At 61.0% G+C, this 16,396-nt stretch overlaps 1 protein-coding gene and 1 long non-coding RNA gene across 2 annotated transcripts; one reads left to right on the top strand and one right to left on the bottom strand.

Moving 5' to 3' along the window:
* The first annotated feature begins 2,820 nt into the window (after positions 1 to 2,820).
* LOC128919105 (uncharacterized) lies at positions 2,821 to 9,639 on the top strand. Its single transcript, XR_008469827.1, has 3 exons — positions 2,821 to 3,019; positions 7,006 to 7,096; positions 9,299 to 9,639. It is a non-coding gene; the product is annotated as an uncharacterized LOC128919105 (long non-coding RNA).
* Positions 3,418 to 15,802, bottom strand: TNS4 (tensin 4). Its single transcript, XM_054224048.1, has 12 exons — positions 15,289 to 15,802; positions 10,629 to 11,073; positions 9,989 to 10,419; positions 9,007 to 9,093; positions 8,332 to 8,451; positions 7,965 to 8,057; positions 7,539 to 7,616; positions 6,987 to 7,058; positions 5,702 to 5,870; positions 4,857 to 4,925; positions 4,653 to 4,679; positions 3,418 to 4,084 (listed from the first exon to the last, which is right to left on the bottom strand). The coding sequence occupies exons 1-12, from the start codon at positions 15,800 to 15,802 to the stop codon at positions 3,955 to 3,957; spliced, it is 2,235 nt and encodes a 744-aa protein (XP_054080023.1). The 3' UTR covers positions 3,418 to 3,954.
* Positions 15,803 to 16,396: the final 594 nt, after the last annotated feature.

Raw genomic sequence — 16,396 nt, 5'->3', positions numbered from 1 at the left:
GCCCGTGATGTGTGTGCATGCCAGTGGTGGTACCCACCGAGCATCCCCGGCCCCACTCAGTGTTTTGGGAGGGGACGCAGCGTCAGGGGATGCAGCTGGGAGATGCCCCGGCGTGGGAGTGCCGGCAGCCGCACATCTCCCAGTTGCCACCGGTGCTCCCGGCCACGGCTCGGCTTTCTCATGGTGTTTGCAGCAAAGGTGCTCCCCGGGGGCGGCTGGGAGGTGGCGTCACCTGCGGTCACGTCGCAGGAGGAGGGTTGGGTCCCCGGTGTTGTGGCTCCCCGGGGCGGGAGGTGTTGCGCGGGGCTGGCGCCAGCCCCATGCTCCGGTTACCGGAGCTGTGCGGCCGGCAGCGCTCGGGGTTGTGCAAACACCCCAGTGGAGCTGGGCCCGCAGGCAGCTGTCTGCAGCCAATGTAGACAAGTGCTGTAATTTGCTGGCGCAGCAGATCGGCAGCCGGACCAGGGCCGACGCCAGCTCTGCTGGAGCCCAGCCCAGCACCCGGCCCCGCGCCAACGGCTGCCCCGGGCGGGGGCTCCCCAGGCTCTCCATCGGGGCCCCCCTCTGGCCACCCCACCTCTGGCGGCTGCGGGGGCACCGGGCTGGGCTCGGGAACCGATTTGGCTGGAGAAACGTGTGCGCGCGCGTGTGCGTGTGAGTGTGTGTGTGTGCATTTCGCAGAGCCGCTACCGGGCTGCTGGGACCATGGGGACTGGTGCCACGGAGCCCAAAGGGGGTCGTTTGCCCCTTCCCATGACGCTTGGAGGCTGGGGGCACCCGCCTCCCCCCGGCTCCCCCATGTGCTGCCGCTCCTCCGTCGGCCCAGGGCGGGCTGTGGCCCTTTCCCTTTCCAGAGGAGGTTTCTGTGCAGGAACCCTGGTGGCCACCGCATGACTGCCTGCCCCGCTGTCACCACAAAGCCACGTCGGGCTCTGTGTGTCACCCACGCAAGTGCACACGTGTCCGTGCACCCACACGCGCGGCGGGTGGGCACCGGTGCGATCTGTGTCCCCGACACCGGGGAGAGCCTGGCCACGTGTCACAGCATCGGTGGCTTTCGGGGTCTCGCTGCAGCTGGGGACATGGGACATCACCCGCTGGCGGCAGAGGCCACTGGGAACAAACCCGCCAGCCCGGCCAGGACAGGGGCTGGGTTTGTTACAAAATGGCTGGAAATGGACCCAGGAACCAAAACCAAGAGCCGCGCTTCCAGGAAGCCTGGGACAAACTTTGGAAGCCACGAGGAGCTCAGAGAATTGTTTGTTTTTTCCTGAATCCAGGTGGTTTTGGCTGAACTGTCCCCGCGGTGTCTGGGCCCATGCTCCAGCTACGCTTCGCTGGAAAAGGGTTTTCAATGAACTAAAAATTCCACGTACGGAAGACGGTGCTTGGCAATGGGCCCGTCCCCCATCCCAAAGTGGTCCCAAAGCGGGGAAAAGCAGCCATCCCAGTTCCCCAGAAGATGAGCGCTCCCGGCTGGGGCTGCGTTTGGCGATGCGGGGGAGCCGGGGCCCGGGTTCGGCGCGGACGGCGCTGGCCGGGCTCGGGGGCGGCAGCACCATCACCCCCCCGCAGCACCGTTTGGAGCCGAAGCCCTTGAACGTTCGCGCTCCCCTGGTGCGTGTGGCTGCTGCCCTGAGCAGCATCGCCATAAACGCGACGGAGTGACGCGGCGCCGGGGTCCCAGGCCTGGGCGCGGCGCTAATTAAGTGTTGGCTAATGAAACCAATGTTGGTTAATGAAAAATGCTCTGCGCATACTGGTGCCTCTGCCCTTCTTGACGACTCCCAGCAGACGGGCAGGGTGCAGGCAGAGTGCAGGCAGGGTGCAGGCAGAATGCAGGCAGGGGGCAGGCAGGGCATAGGCAGGGTGCAGGCAGAGTGCAGGCAGGGTGCAGGCAGGATAGAGGCAGGGTGCAGGCAGGGCACAGGCAGAGTGCAGGCAGAGTGCAGGCAGGGTGCAGGCAGGATAGAGGCAGGGTGCAGGCAGGGTGCAGGCAGGGTGCAGGCAGGTTGCAGGCAGGGTGCCCACAGGAGGCAGGCAGGGTGCAGGCAGGGCTCAGTCTGAGTGCAGGCAGGGTGCAGGCAGGATAGAGGCAGGGTGCAGGCAGGGCACAGGCAGAGTGCAGGCAGAGTGCAGGCAGGGTGCAGGCAGGATAGAGGCAGGGTGCAAGCAGGGTGCAGGCAGGGCACAGGCAGAGTGCAGGCAGGATAGAGGCAGGGTGTAGGCAGGATAGAGGCAGGGTGCAGGCAGGGTGCAGGCAGAGTGCAGGCAGGGTGCAGGCAGATTGCAGGCAGGATAGAGGCAGGGTGCAGGCAGGCTGCAGGCAGGCTGCAGGCAGGGTGCAGGCAGGGCTCAGGTACGGCACAGGCAGGATAGAGGCAGGGTGCAGGCAGGGTAGAGGCAGGGCGCAGGCAGGGCGCAGGTCGTGCTGGGGCCCCTTGCCGGCTGCAGCGTGCACTGCAGCGGGTCACATCCTGCACACCCCGTGGGGGGGTCCGTGCGGGGCCAGGGATGCACAACCCCGGGGCGCTGGGGCTGAGCCACCTCCCCCCGAGCTGCCCGTCACCCTGGGGCGCCGCGTCCTCCGGGGGCTTTGCGGAACGACGGGGACGGCAGCGGCGTGCGGGGGTGCGGGGGGGTCACGGGCCGGGTGCTGGGTTTCGGCTGAGCAGAGCTTAGGGCAGGCAGACCGGGGCGGGGGGGGGGCACAAAGCCATTAATTTCTCCCCCCTCCCCGCCCCACGCAGTAACTCCAATATCTGTTTTTATCGCCGCCAAAGAGCTGTTGCAGCTGGTTGCCGTTTCCCAGCCTGGCTGGAGGAGAGCGACTTCTTCTTTGTGTGCAATCCGTGCACATGCTTTGGCAGCTTAAGAGAGCGGAGTAACCTATTTCAGTCGCTAACATCTCCGCAGGGTCTGCGGTGAGGGAAACGATCCACCGCTTTACCGAAAACAACCCCTAAGCAGGGCATTCGTTAGCACGGCGTCCAAAATTAAAGCAGCGTAAAGGCAGCAGGTAAGCGAGCGCGAAGGGAGACGGGTGGAGGGCGGCCTCAGAGCGGCTCTGCCCCACTCTGAGATTACAGCGAGAGCTGAATCTTCAGCTGGTGTAAATCACGGCGGCCCTGACTTCCATGAGGCTGCGCCAATTTACGTCATCTGACGATCTGGCCCAAATTCATGCAAGTCATTTCCAAAAAACCCAACGTTTTACTGTCATGAAAATGTCAACATTTATTTCTCAGCTCGCTGCGATGCCTGCAGGCTGAGCTAGCCCGTAACCCCGCTTTGCAAAAAAAGGGCAGGAGAATTTACCAGCACCGGCCGAAACCGCGCTGCTCTGACATTTCTGCCTTTCGACGCTTCTTGCTCCTTGAGGGAAGCGGGATTTTTCAGCAGGGCCCGGTGATTTTATATACGCTTTGATTTGCAAACCCGCCCGGCTGGTGCTGGTCTGTGAGTCCCCCCGGCAAGCCTGCACCAGACCTCCCCCCCCTGCGACACTGGGGGGGGTTCAGTGCTGAGTCCCTGAGCCCGGCGCCACCGAACGCTCCTCGGCTTGGACACCCCAAGCACAGGCATCCCCCGCTGCCCGGAGAAATCTCGGCCGGAGTATTTGAGTCCTGCAGAGCGAAGCGCAGGGTGCGCGGCAGGGGAGGGAGGCAGCGGCTCCGTCCGGCGAGCGCAGCTCCCGTCCCACAGTTCCGCTCCCCGTGGGCAGCCGTCCCCCACGGAGGGTCTCAGAGGAACATCTCGTCCCACCAGAGCGTAAAAAATGTTTAACTGAGACTCTTGACTTGACGGTATGTAACAAAAAAAAAAAAAATTAAAAAAAAAAATAAATATGGGCTGTTGCCAAAATGCAACCCAGAAGCGGGAAAGGGTGAGTGGGAGAAGCTTGGCAGAGCGTGGGCAGCTGCCAGCCCTGAGCTGTCCCCGGGTTTCTGTCCTCTACGGGCCCGGCAGGAGCTTGCAGAGAAGGTCGATGACAAGCGACGCCGGCTGCACGGTGTCGTACTCTGCAAACAGGTGACAGAAGTTCTCCGAATCTGTCTGGCTTTTGGCCACGAACCCAAAGATCCTTTGGAAAAGGAGAGAGCGCCTTATGTAGTTTGCATCCAGGAACCCAAAGGAATACGCTTAAACTAGCCCCGGCCGCAAAGCACAACCCCGGTTCCAGCAATTCCACCTTGGCCCGCTCCCCAATCACGTTTACTTGGAAGCAAAACAGCCGGGAGAAGTGTTTCTGGCAAGGCTTCCCCAGCTGTGAAAAGTTTCTTGAAGGCAAGGTAGAGCCAGATACAAACTCCCTTCCTGAGCCCGGCGCGAGCCGTCGCTGGGAGGCTGACGGACTCGGACGGGGGCTTTCTAAACGCGGAGAATCGGGCTCCGCCAAACCCCTCATCAAGACCTACAAAGCAAACCCCCTCCCCCCGCCCCGGAAAGCTTCACCCACCTGTCCCACGTCTCATCCTGCCACCACGTTAAGTTTTATCGCATCCCCTCTTCATTTTTAAGCGTTGATTCTTCGCTGCCCCGCGAAGCTTTGCAACGCGCCCGCTGGGCAGCATCTCCCCCCGCCCCCCCCCGCCGCCCCCAGGTTCCCACCGCCACGCTTCGGCGGCGGGATGTCCCCGCGCGGGTCTCACCTCGAGGACTTGCAGTATTTCTGCCACCTGCGGGAAGAACAGAATTGGCTTTGCTCAGGGGAGCGATACTTAAGCCACCCCGTCAGCTGCAAAGTCAAGGTTTGTTTTTGGCCAGCCCCAGCGCGTTAAGGCCGGGGCTGCCCAGCCTGGTTGGGATTTGGGGGGGATGCGAGACCTCAGCCCCCCGAGCGGCCGGTAACTCACTTTCTGTTCTCAGGGTCCATCCCGCAAAACCGGATGGCAGCCAAGGGGTAGTGTCGCCTGAAGAACACCCTGGGGGAGGAGGAGAGGGCAGCGTTACAGGAGGAAAGCGCCGGGGCAGAGCTGCTGGGAGAAAACAGCCGTTTGCCCATCCGAGCCCCGCTCGAGCCGTGGTGGCTGCTGGGGAACAGGGGGGTGGGAGTCCCGCTACCCGGGGCTGCCCCCAGCCTGGCAGCGCTTGGGTTCTGCCAGGTCCTGCCTCCCGCTCTCGAGATGTCACCACGAGCTTCACCCATCAACCCCGAAACCTGAAAAGAGGGTGTAGGGAAGGGGGGGTCGGGCTCTTCTCCCAAGGAACAGGAGATGGGACAAGAGGAAACGGCCTCAAGTTGTGCCAGGGGAGGTTTAGGATGGATATTAGGAACAATTTTTACACTGAAAGGGTTGTCAAGCATCGGAAGAGGCTGCCCAGGGAAGGGGTCGAGGCACCATCCCTGGGGGCATTTGAAAGCCGGGCAGACGCGGTGCTGAGAGATATGGTTTAGTGATGGTTTTTGTCAGAGTTAGGTCGATGGTTGGACTCGATGATCTGAAAGGTCCCTTCCAACCCGGGCGATTCTGTGATTCTGTGAAATCCATCCCCGGGTTGCGACACGGATTTGCCCTAGCAGGCCAGCTTTTCTCCTGACGTGCTGTGGGTCAGCACGTTGGCAGGCTGAGGGGCAGGAGGAGAGCTGGGCGGCCGTGGGCGAGCTGCGTTTCCGTCACCGTTTCGCTCTGCCCGGCGCCTCGCCAGCGGCGAGCCCGTGTCAGCGGCCCCGTCCCGACCCTCCCCGGGCGCCTCTTACTTCCTCTGGACGTCGGTCAGCGTGACGCCCTGCTCCGTCGCCCTGAAGTGCACCAGGGTGGGGGTGGGCAGCGTCTCCAGCTCGAAGGTGGAGGAGATGGCTTTCTGGATGGCCGGCGCCCCCGTGAGCGTCTCCACGTTCACCGAGTTGAGGTACAAGACGTTGCACACTGCAAGGACAGCACGGAGCCCGGCTCAGCGCGGGGTCCGCGGCGTCCCGCAGTGGCGCCGAGCGCAGCGGGGCCGGGGCCCAGGCGTCATCCCGCGGAACCGGACACGGCTGCGTGGGTCAGATTTGTTTTTGATGAAAATTGAGGATTTGGTGACTCAGAAATTCCTCACAAATTTATTTTGGTTTACTTTAATTCTTTGCGCTAATTGTTTTAAAAGTCCAAGTATTTAATTTCCGGTTTTTAAATGTCACATTTGTTTTTTTTTTTTTTCTGTTTATTACATATTTTCTTTAATGAAAAGCAGAAATACCCCAAGCCAACTAACGGCTGAAGGCCAACCTAAAACATGACATTTCAGGCTGATTGAGCTGTTTAAAGGGCTGTTCTGGGTCAAACTAAACTTTTCGGCTTGCCAACTGATTTTTCAGAATTTCCAGCAAAACAACGCGGTTCCCGACTTCCCCGCCTGCGCCGGAACCCACCGGCACGGTCTCCTGCCCGTCGCTCCCTGCTCTCACCTGGAGCTGGGGGCACCTGGCTGCGGAGGAGAAGCAAAGACCCTTCCCCGTCCTGCTGCGCCGTTTCCATCCCTCTCCCATAAGGTCCCTCAGCAATTTAACCAGCCCCCGACTGCCCCCTCCCTCTCCCAGAAACTCCAGATCTTCAGTGCCCATCGGTTCAACACCCCGGTTGAGGCCGATCAGGAGACAGGCTTAAAAATCAGGGGCTGTTTGAAATTGTGGGTCTTTTCTCAGCCTTGGGACCTCGAGAACTGTCTTTTCAAGCTTTCCTTCACCATGGTGAGGTCCAAAAGTCTCCTTTCTTTAAAAATATCAGGTTCCCTTACAAGCCCGTGATCTGAGGACATGAAGAAAACCTGCAGGTATCTCCAGCCTGGTGATAAAGCCAGGAGGGGGACATCACACCGGCACTGGGGTGACCTGCTGCTTTGCGCAGCGCCGAAGACTTTTCGGCTTCTGCTGTGAATGGTGTCAGAGCGGGCGACGCAAAAAAATAGAGCCCGGTGTTTGACAAGGAAGGACTCCTGCCCAGAGCCCCATCTACTGCCAGCTCGCCCGGCCCCCGCTGGCAGCAGCCTTCTCCTGGGCTCACCAGCAGTTTTCTTCAGCAGGGCCGGCGCGGACTCCGGGGCGCAGTCAGGGCTGTCTTCTCCGTCAGCAAGATCTGCACAAAAGGAGAAGCGGGAGCACTTGATGCCACAGGTCAGGACAAAAGGAGAAGCGGGAGCACTTGGTGCCACAGGTCAGGCTGCTCCGGGCCACTGCTTTGCATGGGGTGAAATTCTGCTTCTCGGCCCAAAGACCGCTTCCATTGCTGGGGTTTCGAGCAGTAATTAATCTAATTGTCCTCCGTCTCCCTCTCCTGGCTCAGTTCCTCTCTGACCTCCCCGCTCCTCCTTGCCTCGCCCACCCTCAGTGCTCCCCTGCTTTGCTGACCACCCTCCATCCCCAGCAGAAGCCAGTCACCACCGTCTCCTACTCCAGTTGGCTCCTGCAGGTCCCCGCTCCACCGGCAGCCTGGGCAATCGGCCCCGTCGTGGGGGCACATGGGCGGTCCGGCCCCCTCCCCACTGCAGGACCGTCCCCGCCACCCCAGACCGCGGGAGGGACCACTGGGGGCATCTCTCCTGCCCCCGACACCTACCTCGGGTGGGGATGCTGAGCTTGCAGGGCAGTGCCAGCGGGGTGATGGCGTGCTGGTACACGAAGGCAGAGAGGCTCCCTGCAACACGGAACGGCACGTCAGGGGGGGGACTGGTGCCCAAAACCTCCCACCCGCACGCCTCTGGCCCCTCAAGTGTCCCAGGGACCTCAGAAGGAGGGGAGGGGGGGGGCTAAGCTGGACCGTTTGGGACCTCACAGCAACAAAAATGGGTTTTCTAACCCCCACCCCACGTTCTTGCTTTGGAGGCTGCTACCACAGCCTGACGGGCAGAGAAGGGCGGGCAGGAGCCAGGGGCTGGCGGGCCCCCATGCCAACACCCCCGCTGCAGGCACGGCCGCTGCTCCGAGGGGCTTCGGGGACCGCTCTTGGGGTTGCCCGGGCTGCGGGTGACGGCACCGTCCTTACCGAAATACAGCTCCTCGCTGGCTCCTTTCAAGTGCACCCCTTTGGCAGAGGACTCGATGAGGAAGTGCCGGACGAGGTCACCGCTCTCGTCGCCTGCGAGTGGGACCGAAGACGGTGTCAGCATCGGTGTTTCCCCCCTGCCCACCCCTGCCTGCCCCGGGGCTCCATCCCAGGGCATCCACCGGAGCTTCTGCTCTGCGTGGGGATCACGGTGCCAGCCCCGGTGCACGGGGATAGGCACACGCAGACCCCGCTGCCAGCCTCCCTCACGCACCCAGCGTCCCGCGGCTTCTCAGCTTGCCATAGTTTGGCTGGTTTCAGTTAAATCCCCGAAGCAAACCCCACCTCTCCCAGCGAGTCCCTCTACCTGTCTGGCTGCCGGTCGGAGAGACGGGAACCTTCATGGCCAGCCCGAAAGACCCCCGGTACGACGTGCTGTCCCGCACAACGAACGTGCCTGGCTCCTTGTCCTTCAGCAGCTGGATGGCTGTCAAAGCACAGGCGCGGGCTCAGCCAAGGAAAACAGGTGGAACCTCCCCGCAGTTGCGTTTCGCGCCCGGCCGATGCTCTCGCAGGGAGACGTTCCTTGGCAGCCGCGAGAAATCATCGGGAGCCTTTGCTGAGGACGCGCACGTCCCTCGTGAGGGTACCAGCTGCAGAACACGGCCGGTGCCGGCTGCAGGTACACGGCCCCGGCAGACCGAGGGTCCCCGACTCGGTGCCACGGGTCCCTGCCAGGGGACAGTCAGCCCCGTCGCGGGCCGCGCTGCGCAGCAGCAGCACAGTCAGAGGCAGGAGAAATTTTGCTGGACCCGCGGCGGGGACAGAGGGGCCGTGGCACAGCCCGTGTTTCTGAGCCTTCCCCCATGGGTCTCTCCATGCCCATCAACCCCCCGAATACTCTGAATTGCCACCACCGGGTCCCCGCAGGAGCTCAGCGCGGGCGAGAGCGGGACCGAGGAGAAAACCCCCGCCTGGGGAACGGGCAGCAGTCCTGCGGGCCTGAGGTGGGGCGATCCCAGCAGGGACACTCGTGCCTTACCTTGGTCCCTGGTTATGCTCGGCTTGAACCAGTATTTCGACGTGTCCATCACAAACTTCATGGTCGGCTGCCCAGCCCTGAGGGGACCTGCAAGAGACCTTATGGCATCAAGGCCAGCGTGGGACCCGAAAGACCTTCACAGCAGACAACAGCGAGCAGGATGGGGCTCTAGCAAAGACATTTCTCTTTCAGGCCGGCCAGGGTTGAGGGGTTTTTTCCAACCCTTTTGATCAGAGCTTCCTCCCCGCTCCCCAGAATGATTCATTCTCCACGTAATTATCTCTCTTGGCAGGCGGCGATGGAGCGCAGAGGCAGCGGATGGAATCCCCCAGCAGTGCCAGCCTGCCTGGCCCCGCACAAGTCCACTGGACCATGGGGATTTACACCCGCCGAGGACGTGACCCGCAAAGCCCTCCTGCTATTCCCATAAGAATCCCAATTAAAACCCTCTGCCCGGAGAGCTGTCTCTGCTAATCTCCTCCCGAGAACAACAGCCCTATTGTTTACCCTTCAATGAGGGACCTTATAAACTCTGGTATCTTTAGATGTCCTCCAGAGCAAACTGGAACCCCAACCCCTCCTCCCCACCCGTTCTGGGCCCACAAACAAGTATGAAATGACAGAACTACGGTCCTCATTCTCAGGTACTACAAATAAGCGTGTCTGCATCTCTTTCAGGGGACCAGAGCGTTTTTGCCTGCTGAGTGCGTGGATGTCGGTGGGCAAAACACCGTGTCTGACACAGGGTCATCAGCAAAGAGCCGAGACCACCGCAGAGCCCTGCAGCCCTGCGGAGACGCGCTGAGGATCTCCAGCTCCAGCAAGGACTGGAGATCCTCACGTCCTCTCCTTCACGTCTCTCACCCACAGATAAACCAGAACAGAAACCGGTGTTTGCTCCCCCTTTTCCTGGCAGCTCCTGGGCTCTGCAGCTCCTTCCACCCCCCCCGGCCCCAGACCCCGTGGCAGGGAGGTGACTTACTGTCGGAGGCGCAGGAGAGCGCTGGTGCCGACAGCGCGGCGTTGAGGCCCCCGAGCCCCACGGCCAGGCTGCAGCTGGGAGGGGGGCTCTGCTTGGCAGAGGCTGGGGGGGCTTTGGCCAGCCTGGAGGATGCACCTCCGTGTTCCAGGCACCCGTTCACCAGCAGCACCGGGATGTCGGCTGCGGAGTTGAGGATGGAGGGGGGGCAGCTGCTGGCCTGTCCCTTCTGGGATGGGGAGGCGTTGGCTTTGGTGGAGCAGGTTGTCCTGGGCTGGTGGAGGCTCAGGCCAAAAGCTTCTCCAGAGTGAGACCTGACGCTCGGGGAGGGTGGGCAGGGGCTGCCCAGGGAGCTGGCAGGGGACGGGCAGTCGGCCGAGCGGCAGGCGGCGAGGTGAGCATCCGAGTCGTCGTGGGGGAGCGAGTGGGTGCTGCTGCAGGAGGGAGAGGGAGAGCAGGAGGAGCTGAGCGGGGCTCGGCCGGGGTGGGAGGCACAGCCCACCCCAGAGACCGCGCCAGCCCTGCGGGGCAGCGACTCCCAGCCTGCGGAAGGAGGGCTTGGACTCTGGGACTTGGGAAAACCGCCCCGTGCCCCTTCCATCCCCACCACCAGCCCGAGCCTGGGACACGAGGCGGCATTTACCTTCCAAGGATGTAACTGGTGTCCGAGCCGGGGCTGGTGGAGAGCAGGGACACCCAGCTGCTCCTCTGCTGCGTCCTCATCACCTGCAGGGGCTTCAGCAAATTGTCGAAGCCCAGGGAGGTGCCCAGAGCCCCGGGGCCATAGGAGATGCTGTCGGTCTGTCCGGCCGCGCACTGCAGGGGGACGGCGACGCACTCGGACGCTTTGCTGCAGGTCGGGGAGGCAGCGCAGCTTGGGGCGGCCGAGCGGGGGCTCACGGGTCTGGGTGGGCTCGAGAAAACCACGCTGCCACCGGTGCTGTAGTTGCCTCTGAGTCCCCCTTTTTGGGGCAGGGAACCGTTGCCCTGGGGGGACCTGGAGAACGGCGTCCCCGAAGGGCTGGGGGAGCCCTGCAGCCGCTCGGGACACGTGGCTCTGCCTGGCGTCATCTCTATGTATTTAATGTCTGCAGGAAGAAAGAGGAGGTCGTTACCGATTCAGCGCTCGAGTCAGGTTCGTTAGCTAAGCTCAGTGGGGGACACGCGTCTCTGTTCTTCTTGCTGTCGATTTTGGCTCCTGTTCGCAAGCTCTGGCAGGGCGGGCGGGGGATGCTGCTCCACCTCCAGCGCTGCAGGGACCCCCAGGTGCCACGGGAGACCCCCGTGGCCCAACGCTGCCCTCCTTTAAGACCCTAAGAGGGCTGATTTCTCCACGGACACTAGTCCATGGTGACCCACCCCAGTGCTGGTGGGCTCGGCGGGATGAGGGGTTACACGCGGTCACGTCTGGCAGCACAGACCCCCCTCGCCGGCATCGCACAGCCGGCGCGTGCCGAGACCTGCAGCAGGAGGTGGGTGTTTCCTCCATCAGCCGCTCCATTTGTACCTGACTCAAGAGAAAAACATCCGGCTGCTCCCCCCAGGGATGACATCAGGTTCGGAGGGTGCCCACGGCTGGGCAGAGGAGCACGGGGGACGTCACCCACACCATCCTCCCCATCCTCCCCATCCTCCCCGTGGCTGCGGAGCGGGAGGCACAGCGAAGCCACACGGGACAAGGGCGGTTGCAAGGCTCTCGGTGTCGGCTACGGGACCGGCCAGCATGGCAGCGATGGCGCAGCCCAGGGCAGGGGCTGGCTGCTCTCCCTTCCCTCCTCCCCATCCCGCACAACTCTCTTTAGAGAAATAATTTCCAAGGTGGTTTCTGTGCCTGGGCCCCGCTGTGTGTTTCTTCCTGCTCTTCCATTCACACTCGGGGCAGGCAGGGCACCTCCTAGCCCCTTTGCTCGCCATTATTTATCCTATCTGATGGAGCAGCACTTGCTCCAAGACCTTCAGTGAAGCCTCACAGCCAGGAGAGGGGGGTGCCAGGCTCCCAGGTGCCCGATGCGCGTCAGTCACTGGGTTCCTTGAACAAGGCCGTAATTTCTGGCTGAGCTAGAAGATGCCTTTTGGCAAGAGACACTCAGACTTGATTTAAGGGCTTTCAGCGATGGCGAATTCATCATCTCCCCAGGAAGCTGTTCCAGTGGTTAATCACCTCCATCGCGAGGAGCGTGCGCCTCCCTTCTAGCCTGAACGTGCCCAGCTTTGTTTCCAGCTCCTGGTTCTTGCCCTGCCATGGAGTTCAGGAAAGTTCCCCTTCTTAAAGGTGTTTCTTGGAGAGAGGAAAACCTTTTTGTTGCAGCAATGACAAACTGCTCCTAACAGCCCTGAGCTCCCTGGCACGGATGTTACATGCCCCGGGACCTGCCGGCGAGGGCAGCTGGCCGGGGCAGAGCAGCCGACTGGAGTGCCAGGCACTGCCGACCCTGTTTACTGCAAGGAACAGCCAGACCTCTGGGGCATAAAAGCTTGACGAGCAGGAAAAGCGCAAGTCTGTACAAAAGTTACTCCCTGAGCCTCTTCTCCACGCCGATCCCAGCGCAGGATTGGATCGGCAGGGCCGGCGGAGAGCCGCCGAGGAGGCGCCGGGGAAGGCAGAAGGGCTGGTCCCCAGCCGGGACGCAGCTGGACCAGGCAGGGGAAGGAGCCAGAACCGCAGCCGTCCCCCTCCACACCCTCGCTGCCACGGGCAGCAGCTCCTCCAAAGCCGTCCTCAGAAAGGCTCCGGAGGGACGTGGTTCTGGTATCAGTGTGCAAACCCTTCCAGCGAGCTCTTGGCCGGATGCTTTTTGTCAATGTCTCCCTCAAAAGGGGAAAAGAAATGAGGATTTTAATTGTCCATTAAACAAATAACTGAAAAGTTATTTCTGGTCTAAGGAGGCCTTTTGCCTCCTACTTCTCTGCCTTCGCTCCTGCTTATCAGGTGTGGTTAAACCTCAAATATTTGCTCAAGACCTTGGCGGGTTTTTCAGCACCAAGGAGTGGCAAAAGTGCCGCAAACACCGAGCCCAGCTGTCACGCAAGCCAGGAACGCAACGCAACGCTTCCCTCTCCTCTCCTCTCCTCTCCTCTCCTCTCCTCTCCTCTCCTCTCCTCTCCTCTCCTCTCCTCTCCTCTCCTCTCCTCTCCTCTCCTCTCCTCTCCTCTCCTCTCCTCTCCTCTCCTCTCCTCTCCTTCTACTCCCTTCTCCTTCTCCTCCCTTCTCCTTCTCCTTCTCCTTCCCCTCTCCTCTCCTTCTCCTTCTCCTTCTCCTTCTCCTTCTCCTTCTCCTTCTCCTTCTCCTTCCCCTCTCCTTCCCCTTCTCCTTCTCCTTCCCATCTCCTCTCCTGCTTCTTCTCCTCCTCCTTCTCCTCTCCTCTCTTCCTACTCCCTTCTCCTTCTCCTTCTCCTTCTTCTCCTTTTCCTTCTCCTTCTCCTCCTTTTCCTTCTCCTTCTCCTCCTTCTCCTTTTCCTTCTCCTTCTCCTCCACCAGGCGGGAGCGGAAGGAGGTGGGTGAAGAGGGACGCTGTACAGCAGTAGGAAGTTTACATAAAAAAAATAAGAGCTGCTAAAAGAAAATAGAAAGCTAAAGTGAGGCTTTTCCCACTGAATTGAGGGCCAGATTTCCAGATGTTCAGTTCCACACTTGGAGCCAGGTTCTCAAAACCACTAGCACGCTACCTGCTGAGCCACTCGGGACTCCAGCCCTCCAGTGGTGCCTGACGGAGAGGCGTCTGAGGGCCTCCAAACACCAGCCTGAGGAGCCAAGAGCTGAACTTGCCCTTTGTCAGGGTACTCCATCTGCAGGGCCACCCCCTTCCATCCCAGCGGGAAACAGGGATGCCGCCCGCTCCAGGATCGCCCAAGCCCCGCGGTGTGCTCGCAGCGCGCCGGACCCTGCGCTCCCTGGCTCTGGCTTTGCCGCTTCCCGGCTCCAGCATTGGGACCCTGACACCCGCAGGGCTGCGGGTGGGTGCCCCTGGGGACATGCACCTCCTCCTCCTCCAACCCCGCCTGCCTCACGCGGGTGTTTGCACGAGGGCTCAAGGAAAACGGAATTTTTTTTCATGCCTTTAACACCCTCTCAATTGACCTTCCTCTGGAAAGAGGCCGGGGGAGGGATTTTCAAGGTATTTCCGTGTCTAAAGACACAGAGGGACGATAAGGCTTTTTGGAAGCAGAGGGACTGTATCATAGAACCACAGAATGGTTCGGGTTGGAAGGGACCTTAAAGACCATCTAGTCCCAACCCCCTGCCCTGGGCAGGGACACCTCCCACCAGCCCAGGCTGCTCCAAGCCTCATCCAGCCTGACCTTGGACACTTAAGGCACTTGAGGCACCTAAACACACCACAGCACGCTGTCTGCCGGCGATACCCTGCGCAGAGTGCATTGAGCAGCCAACACACTGCAAAAGAGCCGCAGGCGAGAGCGCTTGGACCGGCAGCAGCACACCCAGCCCGGCTCCGGATCGCAGGGACGCCAGAGAAGTGTTGCAAAAGGGTTCACGTAAGGCACCCAGGCAGGAGAGAGAAAAGAGGGGGTTGGTATGTGCTGCTGATGTTCTGCCTTGCGTATGCCAGGTAGGCTGCCGGAGGAGTGCGCAAGCCCTGGAAAAAGAATTTCCCTGGCAAAACCATTGGGAACATTTAAATGGGATGGTTGTGTAACCATCAGTACCTTAGCCCAGGGCTTTGGAAATTTGGCATCAAATCCTTGTGCTTCCACAGGTCAAGTATGACCCTGGGAGAGGCTCCACTGCCCTTTGGTAGAACTGGGGCTCTGCTGCGAGGGTGAGCACGCTCCGGGCACCGCTCCAGAGCCCCGTGCCTGTCTCTAGTCACTGATGGTAATAACTTGGATCGGGTGTTTTCCGAGAGCTACAAGTCCCATTCCTAATGAGCAATGTTTTCTCCAAGCCCAGGGAAACAAACGGGAGGTTGAATTAAAGGCCGTTCTCCCTGTTTGCTTTTGGATCCTGTTGAGCTAGCTGGACACGAGATGTTTCAAATGAGCTCAGAGCGGAGCCACCTAAGCACGTAACCTCGGCAGAGAGCCTGGAGACACGGTCTGTTCTCCTGCTCCTTTATATGAAGCCCTGATGTCAGGAGACAGTATCCCACACGAGATGCTGATCCCACTGGGGAGGGTGGGGGATGTCACCCGGTTCCAGCCCTCCACGAGAGCACAGGACCTCATCCTGCCCTGGTGTGTGTCCAGCCTCTCTGCCCTGGGCTTTCACTCTGCCTCTTGCGAACGGTTTTCGTTAGGTCTGAGCTGCGCTGGCTCCACCGCACGACCAGCACCTTTTGCCTCACCTATTGCCTCCGCATCTTGTTTCCCGGTGGCAACAGCATCACCCTGAGCAGCAGGTTGGACCGCATCCTTCACCGGCTTGCACGTGAGCGGCTGAAAGGTCGGATCGATTTCTAGGATCAGCTTGTTGAGAGTCTCTATGGATATGTCCAAGGTTGGTGACACCAGGTGAGCCTCCGGATCCGTGCTGGCGTCCTCCTCCTCCTCCTTCGGCTGACGCGGGGCAGCGGGTCTCTCCGAAGAGGCATCCTGCTGCCCCTTCCCCTGCGCCTGGGCAGCCACGGGCTCGAAGGCGGGGTGGGCTTCGTACAGCCCTGCGCTGGGAAGCAGGCGGGCGCTGGCGTGGACCACGGCGGCCGGGGCAGCCCAGCCCTCCCGCGAGCAGTAGCCGAACTTGATGGGCAGCGCGGAGCAGCCCGCGTACCCCGCCGGGCGCAGGCTCTTGCTTTCCTCCTGTGAGGAAACACACACAGTCTGTCCAACGCGCAACACGTGGTTTTGTATGACCTGTGACATGGTTTGGTTTTCTGGTTTGACGGCTTAGAGTCCAAGGGAAACCTCCTCCTCCTCCTCCTCCTCCTCCTCGCCTCCCTTTCTCCAGCGGGGACCTCAGACCCCTTCTTCAATCCAGCGTCTCAGGCGGAAGAAGAATCTAAGGAATGCAGGGAGAGGAGCGGTTACACAGGCATGCCCAGGAGCAGACTTCAGCGGAAAAGTCTATAAAAGCGGGGATTTGGAGCGCAAAGCTGGAATTCAGCACATAAGAAAACAAGTCATCCTGTATTGCTTTTCCACCCCCCTTCCAGCCTCTGCTCCCGGTGCCACAGTGCATCCGGGCAAGTGCACGGAGGATTAATCTGCAACAGCTTTTCAGGATTCAAAGACCTAAAAACTATATTCTGCTTTATTTGCACAGCGCTTTTTTTTTTTTTTTGGTTAAGAATGAAATGAAGTAGCGGTCTACCAACTTTTGCATGGGATCCCGGCCCTCGGGAGCCATCCGGAGGGGCAACGGCAGGCAGCGAGCCCGGAGCCGGGCAGGGTGGGCTCGCAGCGGGCCAGGAGGAGCAGCCTGCCAGAGCGATGTTCTGCCAGGGGGTGTACATTTAA

This window comes from Rissa tridactyla, chromosome 19 (assembly GCF_028500815.1).
Source record: "Rissa tridactyla isolate bRisTri1 chromosome 19, bRisTri1.patW.cur.20221130, whole genome shotgun sequence".
Classification (NCBI taxonomy): Eukaryota; Metazoa; Chordata; class Aves; order Charadriiformes; family Laridae; genus Rissa; species Rissa tridactyla.
The sequence above is the reverse complement of the archived record's forward strand: the minus strand, read 5'-3'. Positions and strand labels throughout refer to the sequence as shown.